At 47.8% G+C, this 16427-nt stretch overlaps 6 protein-coding genes across 6 annotated transcripts; 4 read left to right on the top strand and 2 right to left on the bottom strand.

Annotated features, from left to right (window-relative positions):
* Positions 1-26: 26 nt before the first annotated feature.
* Positions 27-4121, bottom strand: PEX2_069580 (uncharacterized protein; the record flags this gene model as incomplete). The annotated part of the gene is made up of 10 exons (XM_016744229.1): positions 27-116; positions 177-752; positions 806-1041; positions 1090-1487; positions 1545-2056; positions 2113-2215; positions 2621-3086; positions 3151-3236; positions 3293-3462; positions 3516-4121. 10 exons carry the CDS (start codon positions 4119-4121, stop codon positions 27-29), a joined length of 3243 nt encoding a protein of 1080 aa, XP_016599942.1.
* Positions 4122-5289: 1168 nt separating this feature from the next.
* Positions 5290-7582, top strand: sly1 (syntaxin-binding protein; the record flags this gene model as incomplete). Its single annotated transcript, XM_016744228.1, has 4 exons — positions 5290-5326; positions 5387-5612; positions 5673-6055; positions 6111-7582. 4 exons carry the CDS (start codon positions 5290-5292, stop codon positions 7580-7582), a joined length of 2118 nt encoding a protein of 705 aa, XP_016599941.1.
* A 753-nt stretch (positions 7583-8335) lies between these two features.
* On the top strand, positions 8336-8764 carry PEX2_069560 (uncharacterized protein; the record flags this gene model as incomplete). Its single annotated transcript, XM_016744227.1, has 1 exon — positions 8336-8764. The coding sequence occupies one exon, from the start codon at positions 8336-8338 to the stop codon at positions 8762-8764; it is 429 nt and encodes a 142-aa protein (XP_016599940.1).
* Positions 8765-9503: 739 nt separating this feature from the next.
* PEX2_069550 (uncharacterized protein) lies at positions 9504-11803 on the top strand (the record flags this gene model as incomplete). The annotated part of the gene is made up of 6 exons (XM_016744226.1): positions 9504-9767; positions 9834-9856; positions 9917-10404; positions 10452-10826; positions 10877-11096; positions 11149-11803. 6 exons carry the CDS (start codon positions 9504-9506, stop codon positions 11801-11803), a joined length of 2025 nt encoding a protein of 674 aa, XP_016599939.1.
* A 1109-nt stretch (positions 11804-12912) lies between these two features.
* On the bottom strand, positions 12913-13827 carry PEX2_069540 (alpha/beta hydrolase; the record flags this gene model as incomplete). Its single annotated transcript, XM_016744225.1, has 1 exon — positions 12913-13827. The coding sequence occupies one exon, from the start codon at positions 13825-13827 to the stop codon at positions 12913-12915; it is 915 nt and encodes a 304-aa protein (XP_016599938.1).
* A 1523-nt stretch (positions 13828-15350) lies between these two features.
* Positions 15351-15764, top strand: PEX2_069530 (uncharacterized protein; the record flags this gene model as incomplete). Its single annotated transcript, XM_016744224.1, has 1 exon — positions 15351-15764. The coding sequence occupies one exon, from the start codon at positions 15351-15353 to the stop codon at positions 15762-15764; it is 414 nt and encodes a 137-aa protein (XP_016599937.1).
* Between the last annotated feature and the right edge of the window lie 663 nt (positions 15765-16427).

The following is a 16427-nucleotide window of genomic DNA, read 5'->3' as shown; positions in this document are numbered from 1 at the left end:
GAACATGTGGCGATACATGTTTGAATTTAGAGAGGGTCGTGCCGGAAAGTGCAGTTGTCGCCTTTGCGACACTTGCCCTCAGCCCAGAATCTGCAGGCAACTAGTCCCACCTTATACTGTTTCAAAAGAGTTAGCCAGTTGCTTATCATAGAATGCTTAATCTGCAGTGTACTTACAGGCTTGGCCTCATTGCCGCCAACTCTGGTCCGTTTCGAGCGGCTCCACGATTCGGAGTTAGACTGGTCGTCATAATACCCGCCCTCACGGCCTCGCTTGCGCTCTGGGTCTTCATACTCATGGCCTTGCTGTTGGAATGGGAAAGCACCAGCCTGTTGGTTCTGCCCACCGAATTGTGCGAACATGGCGCCAAGGTTGGGTGCCATGGCTGGTTGTGATTGCTGAGGCTGGGAGTATGCAGCCGGCGCCTGCATCTGTTTCATGACATTCAAGATCGTGTTGAAGTCAAGACCTTGAGGTTGAGGAGTGAGTATTGGTGCAGCCGGGGTGATTTGGGATTGAGGTTGTTGCTGACGGAACATGTTGATGGTCCTCTCCAGATCCGGCATGGCCCCGGGTTGAGTTGCCTGCGGCGGTGGGGTTGGCTGCGCCTGTCCAGGCACACCCTGGATGATTTTGAGCAAATTCGAAATGTCAAATCCACTGTCCCCGGGAGTAGGTTGCTGCGGTTGTTGGCTTTGTTGGGGTGCCGCAGGCTTGGGGTTCATGTAGGAATAATAACGTTCCTGGCGGACCTATAGTATCTTTGTTAGTATTAAGTTCTGGTGCTCTCAGAAGTATAGCATACCTTGATCATGTCGGGCAACTCTCCGAAAGGCAACACATCGGCGTCGACATCGTCGGGGTCAGGAGTTGGTGGCTCCTTGGGTGTGTCAGGCATGTCGGCAGGAGAAGTATAGAAGACCATAAGGGTAGTAGATTCCCGATGCTCCTGGGCCTCCCTCTCGGGACTCGTTGGCAGCTGGGGGCCACCGCGTTTAACGAAACTGCCGTCTTTTGATTCATCGAAATCGAAATCGACCACTATCATGGTCAGTAAGAATGAAAGGTATGTTTGGAGGAATAACCTACTCGAAAGAGTATAACCATCTTGAAATACAGTCTCGCGAATACCACCGAGATCCTCTTCTTCCAGTTCGTCCAAATCTTTGTGGAGCTTAAGAACACTACCTTCACCTTTAACGTCTCCCCGTGAACGCAATGACCCATCGCCGGGACCTAGTTCTTCATCGGGATCGTGGGTGAATAGTCGAACTTCGGTAAGAGCATCATCTGGCTTCCATGTCACGCGAAGTTTACGGCGCTCTTCTTTGCGTAACCTCTTTGTGCGCTCAGCTTCAGTCTCCGGGGGCTGGTCTTCAGCAGGCTTGGGGGTTGGTGCCTGCTTTGGTTTGTTCAAGTCGGCCATAATATCACCAAAGGAGAAAGCTGGTTTCGGCGCTGCTATCTTTTCCTTTTCGGAAGTAGCACTATTTGAAGGGTTAATACGGATGGATCTCGGAAACACTTTCTTCCTGGGCACATACGTTGGCTTTGCTGCGGCGGCGGCGGCAGCCCTATCCGCATTTGTGGTCCCAGGTCTCTTTGACGCTGAGCTTAGAGTGCCAAAGAGACTTGTTGGCTTGGGGGCCACAATATTGGGTTTAGGGCGCAGCACTGCAGCGCCAGTCGGCTTACTACTTGGCGCTCCTTTGGCCGGTCCATTGCCTGCGGGTGCAAGTTTATTCGCATCCTTCAAGTTGTTGGTAACTGCCATTCGTTTTGCGCCAGGTTGCAGATTGCTATCCACCTCGCGGGGTCGCTTCACTCCAGCGTCTCCCTTATGCTGGTCTGCTGAAAGGCCCTTTGGATGCGACTCTTCCTTGTTAGGCTTTTCACTCTCCTGCTTACGCTTCGTAGAGGCTGCGGCATTATCTAGGATCTTTTGTGTGAGGTCCTTCACCTGCTGGCCACCTTTTTTAAGGAACTTTGGCAACAATTTGGAAAGATTGGTCTTTTGCATCAGGTCTTCTGTCAAGGTTGAGAAACGCGAGAAGAGCTTATGCCATGTTAGTCAATTTCTTCCACACAAAAATAGATAAACGTCAAACTTACCTCAAGCAAATTAATGGTCAGAGTCCCAGCAAAGTCTGCTGCCTGGAAACGATCGACCAAGAAGGAATATAGAGCTGCCACAACCATGGGATGCTCTCCCAGCCTACACGAAATTAACGATCAGTCATTTGAACTCAATTATGTCAAGGTTTCAAGTTTTTGCCACACAAAGCTGCAGGGTTGAGCCAATTTCTAGATAGGAGCGATTCCACTTCACTAGGGTCCGCAGATAGCTTCCTAGGGAATATCTGGAACTCAATATGATTGGGACTCTTTTGCTCCATCTGGTATTCTTATATATGGGTCCAGGACACGCATGTATAATCAAGCCTTGCCACCGGCGAATGGAGCGACGGCCCTTTATTCTAGCCCGTGACAGTGCTGTTGTATCCAATGCTTCCAAGAATATTTATAGGTGTTTCCGAATAGCTTCAGGATGTGCGTGGCCGCTATAGCCAGATGGAAGGGAGGGAAGGTATAGGGGTTGGGAGGGGAAAGGGATACATACTTCTCAACAATATTAGGATGGCCCATTTCAAGGGTTGTGATCGCAATTTTATCCATGGTGCGACGCTGCAAAATGACCTTTTCTTTAAGCTTCGTCGCTTTCTGGTTGTCCTCTTGGTTTTCGGCTAGCTTCATGGCCTGAACTTGTTCCTTCCATGCATCTCTCAATGATTTGACAAGCTCTTTGTAGGCTACAAGTGCATTTTTGAGCTTATCAGGACCAGGCCATTTGTTCCTTGGCGACCACACGGCTTGGAGGGTATCGTATTGTGCTGCAGCCTCGGGCTCAGTCGGGCGGATCGCAGGGATTGGGGACGGCTCGTCAGGTGCTTCAATCTCAAGATCAGATTCATCCGAACTTTCACTTTCTGAGTCAGACACAGTCCTCGTTTGGTCATGTACAGAAGTCGTCTTTGCTTGCTGCTTGTTATAAGCTCCCTTCTTATTGGCGATTACAACTTGCGGTACTGTTAATCCTAGAGCAGTCAGTGTTGATTCCAGTGCAATGGACTTCAACTGGTCTGGACATACCTCTAGGGAGAATCACATGGCTGCCAGTTGGTGTCATTTGCGACTGAACTGAAAGATCATGCTGGTAGTAATTGAATAGCCTGGCCCTTCAGAAAATCAGCAACTGCATTTTGAACAAACATATATCAAAGTGATAACTTACTGTTCACTCCCTTGCCGTTGGAAGTCTGCAGGGATTCCCTGAAGAAAGTTGCTTGCTAATGACGACTGCTGTTGGTTGAATGCCTGTGGGGTGGAATTAAGGAACTGGGGGTTAATGGTAACATTTGGATCTGAATCAGGGTAATCGTTGGTCAAATCAATTGTGTTTTGCTACCTAGAGTTAGAGCCAGGGTCACCATGAGGGGCATTCCAGGTCGGCTTACCAGCATTTCTGAGGAGTAGCCTTGAGGTAAAGGGTATGAAGAAATTGAGGCCTGGGTTTGTTGCTGTGGCCGTGGCTGTATTCTCTGCTGTGTAGGTGCTTCAGGAAAAGTATCTGGCACTGAGATGTGTGGGTGTTGTGGATGGAAGTAATTTGGCTGGTAGGAAAATGACGGAAATGCCGAAGATTCGGAGGCACTCAGGGGACGAGAGTCAAAAGACATCTGTCCCTGCTGGAAGTGAGCAGCTTGTGGATGTATTTGATACTGGGGCGAAGCTCCATATCCTCGTTGCGGCGGCTGTTGCAGAGGATTTGTTTGCTGCCAAGGCTGATGCACTGACGAGTAGATGCCATGATTTGGCTCTGGTCGTGGGGCTAGCTCTCTCTGTTGCTGTTGAAAAACAGGATGGTCCCATCCAATGCCAAGAGGTGTTTGTTGCGATGAAGACTCGTGTTGCTGTTGAGGTTGGTGTTGGGGTTGAGATGGCTGCTGAAGCTGCTGCTCAGGATCGGGGTAGGCGGGATCAAGCGTGCTCCAGTAATCTGTGGATAGTGCAGAATTCCCATGAGGTAACCCCTGCATGGGGTTTTGAGCTGATTGCTCCATGATGTGAGCCTCAGTCGAAGCTTCTCTAAGCTACTATGAGACCTCACGTAATCACGTGCACGACGCACCTGCCTGGACAAGCCTGGAGTTTATTTGGTGCTCACCGCCTTTTATTTTTGGGGGAAGAAGTGGGTCGAAGGTTCGGCAGGGTAAATATTTTTTTCCGGTGAGAGAACGTGAGATTATTGGTTGATTGTCTCACGACACGGCAGAACAGGGGCCTGTAGAGCTGCTGGTCTGAAGAATTGATAAGGATTAGACAATTCACATGTGTTTGATACGCCTAGAATGGACTTGAAGAGTTGCAGTATGAGTACTGTCGTACCTTAATGAGAGAAAACAGAGACTGCTTTTGGCTTTGACTCAGGATTAAAGTGGTATATGCCTCAGGCATCAACTCTGTTCCCCAGTACTGCAAGTGACGGCGTTACCCTTTGGCCTTGCAGCTTAATGACGAAGGCTCCGCAGTTGCGAATACAACGTAGAAGTATTAAGATGGCCCAGCTTTTCAACTCCGGTGCCTCTCTCCTTGTGTCCTTCACTTTGTATCTCTCCTTCTTCTCTCTTCTTGGGCTGTTCCTGTTGTCCCTGGGCTTTTCGCTCTCCTTTCTCGTTCTTAAGTTTTGTCCCAAAAGAAAGTCCTTGCGGAATCAGAGAAGTAAAAAGCTTTCATACGAAGGACCACTCTAGAGTCACAGCCATTCGCTTTACGGGAAAAAAAGAAGGGATTGGGGAATGGTGTTGAGGGATGGTTAGAGTAGATGACTTGGGTTGAAGAAGAGAGTAAAAGGGACAAAAGCTGCTGGCAAGGCGGTTAGCCGATGATACTATTGCATACCACAATTGACCGTAATTATAATATTGCAGGGTCTCCATAAGCCCACCGCCATGTAAATTACAGCCCCTATGTTACATGGCAGAATCAAATCCATGTGATCCTTATTGTTTGTGGTGTTTGCAACATTTATGTCAGCGCAGCGCAGCGGGATCCATGCCAGGTGGAGCGATAGCAAGATCCCCGGTGTCAACAGTGCAAGGTACAATCTCATCATCCTTCTAAGAGTTGCGCGCATATTTCAGCTATCTTCCTGCGCAGCTTCATAGATTGCCAAGCTTTGGTTAAAACCGAGCATCTCTCCAATCTCACACAGCGCTGCCAGCTATTGCCATGGCGCAGTCCATGTCCCTCCGGGACCGACAGGTCGGTAGGTGACGCAAGCTGGATTCCTACGATAAATCGACCTTTACTAATCCCTGGAATTTAGCATCAATTCAAAAGCTATTGAACTTGAATCATGATCCGCAACCTGTTGAAGACAACACTATCGATCAGTCCGGGTCCGGCGGTCTTATCTCGCACTCCACTCCGATCTTGAATGAAGATGGTGACCCAATCTGGAAAGTCTTGGTGTTCGATAAAATGGGCCGGGATGTCATCAGCAGTGTCCTGAGAGTAAACGATCTCCGGGCATGGGGCATAACTATTCATCTGTACGGTTGCCGCCTTCTCCCCTTAAATTGGCACCATCGCTAACGAAGACTCGCTCCTAGAAACCTTCATTCACAAAGATACCCTATTCCAGATGTCCCGGTTGTATATTTTGTGGAACCAACCCCCGAGAATATTCAAGCGATCACTCGCGACCTTTCCCACGGGCTCTACTCCCCAGCCTATGTGAACTTCCTATCCTCCGTCCCGCGGCCACTTCTCGAGGACTTCGCTTCTCAAATAGCTACTTCTGGCGCATCTGAGCATATTGCACAGGTTTTCGATCAATATCTCAACTTTGTTGTGGCAGAGCCAGACCTTTTCAGTTTAGGGCTTGGGAACGATGCATACTACAAGATCAACAGCCCAAAAACGACGGATGAAGACCTGGATGGGATTGTTGATAATGTGGTTAGCGGTTTGTTCAGTGTGAGCGTGACAATGGGTAAGTATCAAACCCTACCCTGGATCATCGGACGAAGATTTAACTGGCTGAGCAGGTACCATTCCAATCATACGGTGCCCCAAGGGTGGTGCGGCAGAATTGATAGCAACAAAACTGGACCGCAAATTGCGGGACCACATCCTCAATTCCAAAGACAACCTCTTCTCGGGCAATCAGAACGCTTTGCCGGGAGTGCCATCCGCACGGCCGGTACTTATCATCATGGACCGAAATGTTGATCTAGTCCCAATGCTCTCCCACTCGTGGACATATCAATCCCTAGTCCAGGATGTTCTTGAAATGCGTCTGAATCGAATCACTGTTGATGCAGGTGCAGGCGATGCGAACTCGGCTAAGGGCTCCAAAAAGTCGTATGACTTGAATAGTACCGACTTCTTCTGGCAACGCAACGCTGGAGCCCCCTTCCCCCAAGTGGCTGAGGATATCGATGCTGAGCTTACACGGTACAAGGATGATGCGAATGAGATTACAAAGAAGACGGGGGCCTCTTCAATTGAAGATCTCCAGAATGATACCAGTGCCTCCGCGCAACATCTCAAGGCCGCCATCACACTTCTCCCTGAGTTGCGGGAACGCAAGGCAGTCCTTGATATGCACATGAACATTGCCACCGCACTGCTCAAGGGCATCAAGGATCGGCAATTGGACAACTTCTTCGAGCTAGAAGAGACCATTACCAAACAATCAAAGTCACAGATCTTGGAGCTAATCAATGATGCTTCTAAAGGAAGTGAACCATTGGACAAGCTGCGCTTGTTCGTGATCTGGTTCCTCAGCACAGAAACTGAGCTCAGCCGCTCGGAAATGACTCAGTTCGAAGAGGCCCTGACCCAAGCCGGCGTGTCCGATATTTCCTCTCTTGCTTATGTCCGCCAGGTGCGCGAAATCACTCGTATGACCATGATGACAACGGCCGCTCCAGAACAACAATCCTCCGATCTATTCCGTGGATTCTCCTCACTTTCAAATCGTCTGACGGATCGCATTACCTCAGGCGCTTTAGGTGCCAACTTCGACTCGCTCATTTCAGGGGTAAAGAATTTCCTACCAACGAACAAGGATCTTACTGTGACTAAGATCACTGAGTCGATCATGGACCCGACTGCAGCTTCAAGTTCTGCTATTGCAAAGACCGAAAACTACCTCTACTTTGACCCGAGGAGCGCCAACGCACGTGGCGCCATGCCTCCAGCATCCGCCTCGCGGAACCCGCAAATGCCTGGTGGAATCGGTAGCGCAGGCCCTGGTACCGGTGCCAGTTTCGGACAGCGACGTCAAGCCTTTAGCGAGGCTATTGTCTTTACAGTTGGTGGTGGAAGCATGGATGAGTACGGCAACTTGCAGGAATGGGTTCGCCGAACAAATGGCCAACCGGGCGCCGAGGGTGCGCCAGCTCAACGTGCGGCACCTGGACACCGCCGAAGGGTTGTCTATGGAAGTACAGACCTAATGAACGCCACCGAATTCCTGTCGGATGCATTGGCGCCTCTCGGTCGGGATAGCTAAATGTAATTGTGGCTAGGTGAGAGTCGACATCAACATAGAGCCAACCTGAGGGTTCTAAAACATAGTATAATTCAAGCGCTCTGATGTGTCTATGGCGTCTAATGACTATTCTTTCTTAGTATTGACTGGTATTGACTCCCTAGGTAGCGTCTTGCTCTTTCTCAGACATTAAACATCCAAATCCCACCAATAATTATACCTATTTGAGGCACGACATTGGGCATAGTATATCAAATTCACCTAATGTTTTGAGTTAATCCCAAGATGCTCGCGGTCTCGATCAACCCATGCAACTACTTTGGTAGAACGAAATGAACAGAACTCTCTCGAGTTGAATCGAGTTAATTCCATGGCATCACTTTGGAAATCTACAGAACTCCTGAATATCTGGCACTTGTGGGGTTTAATGCAATCATCTATCGATTCTGTGGGGTATCGAAGTATACAACATCATTCCGCCTTCTGAGGCAACAGTCTGGAACCGATGCCCCAGAAAATCTGATCAATCAAAACGATTTCCAAAGATGTGCGACTAATATATTTAGTTTCTGTTCCCATTCAGCTACATTGCCTCACTTGGCGAATTTTCCATGGTCGCCCAAGTGATGTCAGGGGAGTATCATCATCATGAGATTCAACGCCACGACAAGGATATAAGAATCAGAATGGCCTGGTACTTTTTACTGTCCAAAAATCAAACAACGAACACACAAAGAATAATTTCTCTATCTCTATTGAGAACACATCGTCAAGATGACCAACTACGGAGACACCTGGTCCACGACCTACGACACCTACGACACTGCAGGATCAACCTACAACCCTGCAGGCTCAACTTATGATACGCTAGGTTCGACATACAGCCCCACGGGCTACAACACATACGGTACAAGGGACTACGGCGCTGGCGCAGTGGGCTACGATTCAAATGCAACTGCTACGACTTATGACACCGACACCGGCCGCGGCACCACAACATACGACCCCCAGACTGGTGCCTATGATCAACATCTTGATTACAGCACCCCGACCGGCCGACGACACCACCGCGAGAGAGTTAACCAGGCTGGCACCTATCGACACCGCGACGTTGACCGCTTTGATGACGGATCTACTCGTGTCCACAAGGAGTACGACAATCCAAACACTGGTACCAGCTACCACCGTGACTATGAGCGGTAAACGCGCTCAGTAATTGGAGGATTCGCGTTTGGTTTGGACCTACGCTTGTATATAAATCGGCATGAGACCACGAACCTGATGAATCACTTAGAAACGCAAAAACAGATGAAAAGGGCAAAAAAAGATTGAAAAGCGTTCAAAAGCAAAAAAACCCTGATTTGTTGTCTGTTTTAGCGACTATATAACTCTTTTCTTGTCTGTCGTTTCAGTCTGTCGCTTTAGTCTGTCGTTTCAGTCTCGTTTCAGTCTGTCGTTTCTGCTTGGCTCGGCTATGTAGTCTGGTTTTATTGTTGGCGAAGGTATGGCTTCAATTCAAATCAGACAGAATGCAACAAATTTGGTACTTTTTCTTTGAATTTTCTTTGTTTTGTATATCGTATGTTGTATGGTGTGCTACCGAGGTATATACTACTAAAAGAAGATAATGATATTGAATCTTTGGCTTTGGCGTAGGTTTTAAAGGGAATATATGACAATTTATCTCATAATAATACTTGTAAACCAAATCCAATCAATAAAAACAGAGACATCTCCAAATCTATGAATCTCAAATGAATATCAAATCTCATTGAGAGGCAACTCTTGGCAAAGATGCCTCAGGCGGCGGAGCCACATGCGCTGACTCCACATTATAACTGGCACTTCCTTCCGGTCAACTTCCAAGGACGCTTTATTCTGTACAGCCAACGAATGTTGTGCTGAAACAGCTTCTACTCCAGCTTCTCATGCCCCCGTGATCATGTCGCGGAGGACGCTGGGTGGAGGTCGTGTTCTGGGCAACCCAAGCGCGCTCACATCAACTCCGTCCCCGCAGCCGAAGCCACGGGTGCTCTCGCCGACCGCCAGCAGCGTTTCCCTTAATTCACAGGCCGCATCACAGCTCTCGACAGAAACTCAGGATCTCACTTCACGCATTTCAATAGAGAATGGCGACACTTCGATATCCGCCGCCCCGGCTGCTCCGGGAGCTCAGCTCTCCTGTCCGATCTGTAGCGAACAGATGGTATGCTTGTTCCCAGGCCCTGTTTGTTTCTTGAAGGTCGAGTGAGATGATACTGACTAGGTCTAGATGACTTTGCTGCAGTTAAATAGGTACCGATCATTCGCTCCCCCTTACGACCGCCTTGACGTATAATTAACGACTTAACGCAGACATCTCGACGACATCCATCAGAACCTGGAAGATAGCCACCAAGATGAAGTCAAAGATTGGTTCAAGGTCCAAATGGAAAAAGCAAGGAAGTTTCAGCCTCTAGCAGTCCTAAACCAGAAGTTGAAAGGCCTGGATGTATTCGAATCAAACGAGAACCAGGGCACACCTATCCCCAGTCGCCCACTAGCACCCCATGCAGGCATACCCGAACCTCCGAAACTCCTAGACCCCGAGGATCTTATAACAAAAGACCACTGGCAAACAAGTTCTATGTACGACGAGTGTTTAGAACCATCCTGTGGGAAACGATTGAATGCCACCAACGGCTGCGTGAATTGTCGGAGTTGCGGGAAACTGTTTTGCGAAGAACACACGATGTACCAAATGAAGCTCTCGCGGGCGGCACATCATGAACCGGTGCGAGGAATATGGGCCCGAGTGTGCGAAACCTGTTACAAGTCAAGAGAGGGGTACAATGATCATAATGGTGAGTACATTGGCTTTCAGGTCTGGACCAAGCTAAACAGGAAACAGGAACCGTGAGGAACCAAATGGATGCATTCAAGTCAATAAGAAAACAGACTGTTGATAAGGAATTTTTGGAGATATCCCGACTCGAGAAACGACTGACCCGTCTCACTCAACTGTTGGCTAGTCTGCCGCCGGATCAAATACACCCCAGTGCAACCAAACTTTGGTCTCTTGCGTGGCAGAATGATCAACGTAAGGAAATAGAGCAAACGATCGTTAGCTGGCAGGATGATGCCAGTGTTTCACGATGTCCATTTTGCCAACAGGACTTTTCGGGTTATACATTTCGCAGGCACCACTGCAGAACTTGCGGACGAGTCGTCTGCGGTGATCCTAGTACCGAGTGCTCTAGTGAGGTTGGGCTAAGCATTTCTCCTGGTGAGTTCCGAGACGACATTCCCTCATAACTTTGGTCTAATTTTCAACAGGCTCGACAGCAACCTCTGAGAAAACCAATGGCGATAACCTTGTCAACATTGATGTGAGGCTATGCAAAGAATGTAAAGCGACGCTGTTTGATCGACGCGACTTTAAAGCAGATATGACGCGAAAACCGCCGGAGATCAGGGCTTATGAAAACTTGACCCAGTTTGAGAGAGGCATCCGCCTTCATCTACCGAGATTCCAAAAGCTGTTGACAGCTTTACAGTATGTTTTCCGTCTCCGGTGTTCGAATCGGTCACTAACGGCATTGTACCAGGGATCCGAGGCGACCTCCATCATCAGCCCAAATTGCAGATGCATCCAAGGTGCGCAAGCGACTGATTGATTCTTTTGCGCAGTATGATGTTGCGGCTCGACGTATTCGTGACATGCCGACCCAATCCCCCACACAACAAAAGCTGCAGAAGGCTATATATCAACAAGCAAGCAACTTCCTTCACCTCCATATGTTACCTTTGAAATCACTCCCCAAAATCCTCAAGCATGCAACCCCCGCGTCAGAGAGAATACCCAGCCGGACAAGCTCCCCGCGGACAAGCTCCCCAAGTACTCCAGTCAATGGCTCCACGACAGGTATCCGGCCACCAGAGTCTGCTCTTTCATCGATCAAGTACAACAGCGTTGCCGCCAGCGGTAGCAATAGCAGCCTAGCTAGCGACACCAGCAGTGCCGTCTCAGCGCTGGAAGCAGAAGAAAAGTCTCTTCGAGACCGGCTGATCGTCCTAGAAGAGCAGAAGTTCTTTGTATCCGAGATGATCGCCGATGCTAATCGGCGGCGCAAATTCGATGAAGTGAGCAGTCTAGCGATGAACGTCGAGGACCTGAGTCGTGAGATCGATCGCGTCAATGGCATGCTTGCAAATCTCGATTTCGAAGGTCTTTATACGGGGAATCCGCAGCCAAGTTCTTGACTTGAGTTTTAATTGTTGGGATTGGAATATTTGTTTTCGTTCACGCGCGCTACCTGCACATTTATCTATCTTTCTTGCGTCTTTTGGTCACCCACCCGGCTACTCTCGCTTGCACCTTTTATTAATCTTGATGTTCTGGCGTTCGAGCACTTTGCTTTCAGAAGATATGTGCATAGCATCGGGCGTTGGTTCTTTCTAGGATATATACAATCAATGGCTTTGCTATCTATATAATTCGGGTGTTCTTTCCTATCTTAGACGGTTAAACTTATTTATATATCCAAGAGATCCTAGGCTATCCACCGAGTAAAATGCCTATGCACAGGAGTCGTGGATCTATCTCACAATTTCAACAACCAACCGAAATGAAAATCCAGCAAATAGCTCCCACAATAACACACAGAAAAAATTGATCCATTCTTCACAGCTTTAGCAAAGCTTCGGATACCTGCCATGGTGAAAATTGGAGAAGAGGAGTCGACGTCGAGGTAGGACACGGACTAGAGAAATAGAGAGAGGAATCGATGAGAGGAATGAAACACGATGATATCCTTTTAGTCGAGAGAGGTAAATGGAGAGTGAGCAAGGAGGAAAACCAAGCCCTGGTCAATTGCTATGCCAATGACACGGATAACTACCTACTACGGCTACCGTGCAGCCATCTATATAGTATGTAGGTTCATGGGGACAAAAAAAAAAGGCCGAAAGACCAGGTCTAACAGATGAAATATGCCAGATGAATATATCTCTTATTTGGGGGTGTTTACAGGGATTCTTTCAAGGAAACAAGAGTATCCATTGTTCTACCCTCTTGGTGGATATTGAGGTTATTCCTATATATGCTCTACCGCTCTGCCATGGATTCCTACATAATTTTAGCATTAGGCTATTATTCCAACTTCCTATTTCCATTGTTGCATATTACGTACAATCTTGACCTATTATGAAACTCGCTCACTAGCCCTGGAGGTAAGCACCTGGATGCTGACGGGTCGGGAGCCGCGGGACCCGAATAGTAGATGAGACGACATCGCTGTTGTCTTAACTCCGGTACCTCTATAATCTACCCCTCTGCAGTCCCATAGTTTGAGAATCAAGTACCAATCGGCTCAAAGGTTATCCCTGAAAAATCCCACCAGCTTAGGACCCGACTCAGTCGCGTTGTCGTACAAAGCAGCATGGTCCCGACCTTCGATGATGAATAGCTCCTTTGGCTCCTTCGCAATCTTGATGGCATCCTCGCTGTAGAATTTCGTGGCAGCATTGGCACCAGCAATCATCAAAAGAGGACGAGGCGAAATGAGGTAGTTGAAAGCATAGGCATCGAAGTTCGCCAAAAGATCCGCACTTCTAGTTGCAAACAGACCAGGTGCACGTTCATGCTGACCTCGCGGCGTCTTATAGTATTCTACCAATTCCCTCACGATGGGTGGGTATTCTGGCGGGACATCTTCGACGGTTAGAGGAAGGGCGGGGTTGACTGGAGCCTGCTGTCCGTTTGCTTCTGTGATTCGGGCCTCGTTTGCAGCCTTTATCGACCCCTGCAACATCTCAGGACCTCCCATTCCTTCCACAAGGCCTTCTCTTGTCAATCGTCCAGTACAAGCGGCACTGACAGTTGCAACAGCCTTGATTCGTTGGTCTGTTTGTGCGGCAAATGGCACATAGCCACCCGAGGCACAGATACCAAGAGCCCCGATTCGCCCTGGGTCGACATCTTGGCGCAGAGAAAGATACGTAATACCAGCCCTGACATCCTCGGCTCGTTGAGCTGGATCCTCGAGGTACCTTGGTTGGCCTTCGCTTTCGCCTTGGTATGCGGCATCATAGGCAAGGCAGATAAACCCAGCAGGGCTCAAGACTTTCGAATAAACATGCGGAGCTTGCTCTTTCACTCCAGTCATAGGATGGGCGATAATCACTGCAGGGTACTTGGTATTGGGAGAATACCCAGGAGGGAGGAACAAGTCACCCACGATCTTGATTCCTTTGCTGAGGAACTCAACTTTCTGAACGGAGCCCATGGTGCAAAGATATTAGTCTTTGGCTGAGCGTGTAAAGAAGTAGAACAAAGAGAATATAGAAGTGCTATATATATACATGTTTCTTTTTTTTTCCAGTGTGCTAAACTGTTCGGTCTTTGGAGCTTTTCGGTGTTAATGCTAGGTAATCGATTGATACCTACCACGACAGCCTGGGCGAGAACTACGCTAATGCATGCACGCCGCCAGTAATAAATATGGTATTCTTTCGAATCCATATAATAGATCAAATATAGTTAAAGCTATAAGCTGTATATATGCCCAATGGTAATTGATTAGTACTAATTATCAGTATTGGTATTACCATTAATGAAGCAAGCAGGTGCATGTGCATTAGCGGGTATTGATGACACGGAACTTAGATAGTAGCCCTAACTCCGGGAGGTTGACGTCACGAAAGTAACTTCGAGGTCGGTCATTATGTATACAAAAACTGTCCCTTGGGACGATGCATACCTTCGCATCATTCCAATATATTCTTCAATCTTCATTCAGTAAACAAATCCAAAAAAAGAAAAGAGCAAAAAAAGAAATCTCAGGTTTGGTTTTTAGGAATAGCCGAACGCGGGGGTCGAACCCGCAGCCTTAAGATTAAGAGTCTTACGCTCTACCGATTGAGCTAGCCCGGCCGGGCTGTTGAAGAAACGAGCAATAAAGTGTTACATGAAGGAAAACAGCCTTTTCTTGAATATAGGTTGGCATGGTGGCGGTCTTAGCGTTCTGCAGCCCCATTGAAAAGCATATCTGCATTTATAGTGGAGAGGAAGAATAGTATTCTTATTTTGTACAAATAAAACATACCTTTAGTACTTTTTAAAGTGTAGCGCAAATCTCTTGGTTCTTTCAAGGAAAGTTCCTGATATATATAAATGTACCTCGACTAGTATATCATTGGGTAATTTATCTCCTTTTCTTCTTTATCTTCTCTCCTCGATTCCCCCTCCATTGACATGCAAACAGTGTACAGCAGAATTACGGATAGTACAGAGGGAACTGAAAGACAGGTTGGATATGAGACGGGGAAATTTTGGTCCGCGGAAATTGCCACAGGTATTCAATGGTGGTCTGCATATGCAAGCTGGTCTCAGCCATGCAGCCCTAATTGATTCTAGGCTGTTTGTACTGGACCCGGTGGAATGATACAGCATATGCTGTATGATCCGACTCTTTCTCAACAACAACATTTCTTCTTCCTCCTATATGCTCAAAGGGACTCATTCTCTTATATCCCATACGGCAGCATTGAAACCGTCTGAAACATTGGAAGGTTGCATGATCCTTGACATGTCATCGCCATATTTCGTGATGTCTATAATATTATTCTGCTTGGACTCTTTTTATTTCTAGCTCCTATAATGCTAGCCAGCCTGGATGACCAACACTTGGTATTCGTCTCCAGACTTGCTTTATTGACCAAGGCAAGTGCCCCTCCTATCATTGCCTTGGGGTCATCCATTCCTCCTTGAACATCTCTAATGATACCTTCGTATAGCACACTGTCCGAAATGCTACCAAAACCATGCCCTAGAACTACCAACTTCATCCTCTGGCGCTTCCTGGAAGAAATGGAAACACCTGACCCAAGAAATTATACCGAGATACCAAAGCAAAAGAGGAAAAGGCCTGCCCATCAAGATTCCAACCAGCGTCCGGTCAAGGTCCCGAAGCAGTCCATTCCTAAGACCCCGCAACCTCGACGTATGATGACAAGATCTCGCAAATCTGGAGACCTATTAGGTCCGTCACCCACGACAGTTCCTCCGGGCTCGCATTCTCCACCTTCCCCAGCCCCCAAAACACCAAAGTCAGCGCAGTACAACGGATGCCGTTATCGCAAACGTCGGTTTGAGCTGTGGGTTCAGAAAATGTTGAAGTCTGAGTCGGACCCGACCAAGAAGCAGGAGGTGCTGGAGGAATGAGACTTGGTGGCTGAGGTGTGGATCACAGTGCACAGAGACCACCGGGGACTTCCCGTGGAAATCTATAAATGTAAATTTTCGATGCCTAGATAGTAGCAAAAGCCAAGGGTCCTGTATATGGCTTGGGGAGGCTATGTTTTTGTTCTGACTTATGGTCCTGGTAACTTTTATCGATAGCAGCAAATTAGCCTACGCGGAGTTTCAGGTTATAGTGTATCGTAATACTCGATTTAATACCTAAGCCGAAATATAATCCATCGATATATGCCCAGGTGCTTTTAGTCCACAGGTTCATATGGTAATTATCCAAATAGGAAGGCACCTTCCACTTCAAGGAAGATGAAATCACCCAAGTTCATATAAGTAAAACGAGTGCACTTGAAAAGTGTCAAGCTATAGCGGGGATAGAACCAGAGGGAGTTGATAGAAAGTCAAGTACAAAGTAGAGGAGAAAAAAGAGGGACGTAGACTTGAAATTCGATCTAACCTTCCAATGTCCACAGGTCGGAAGGTACATACATACAACTTTGGATTGATGATTGATGTTTTCGGGTGCCTAAGGTGCCAACGACTGTTTCAGGTCCGCGAAGAGTCCATTTCAATGGCTCATGGGAGTTCGCCGATGCCGTACAACATTAGCACACAGCTTCAGACAGCATGATA

Source organism: Penicillium expansum (assembly GCF_000769745.1).
Source record: "Penicillium expansum strain MD-8 chromosome Unknown contig224, whole genome shotgun sequence".
In the NCBI taxonomy this organism is placed as follows: Eukaryota; Fungi; Ascomycota; class Eurotiomycetes; order Eurotiales; family Aspergillaceae; genus Penicillium; species Penicillium expansum.
The sequence above is the reverse complement of the archived record's forward strand: the minus strand, read 5'-3'. Positions and strand labels throughout refer to the sequence as shown.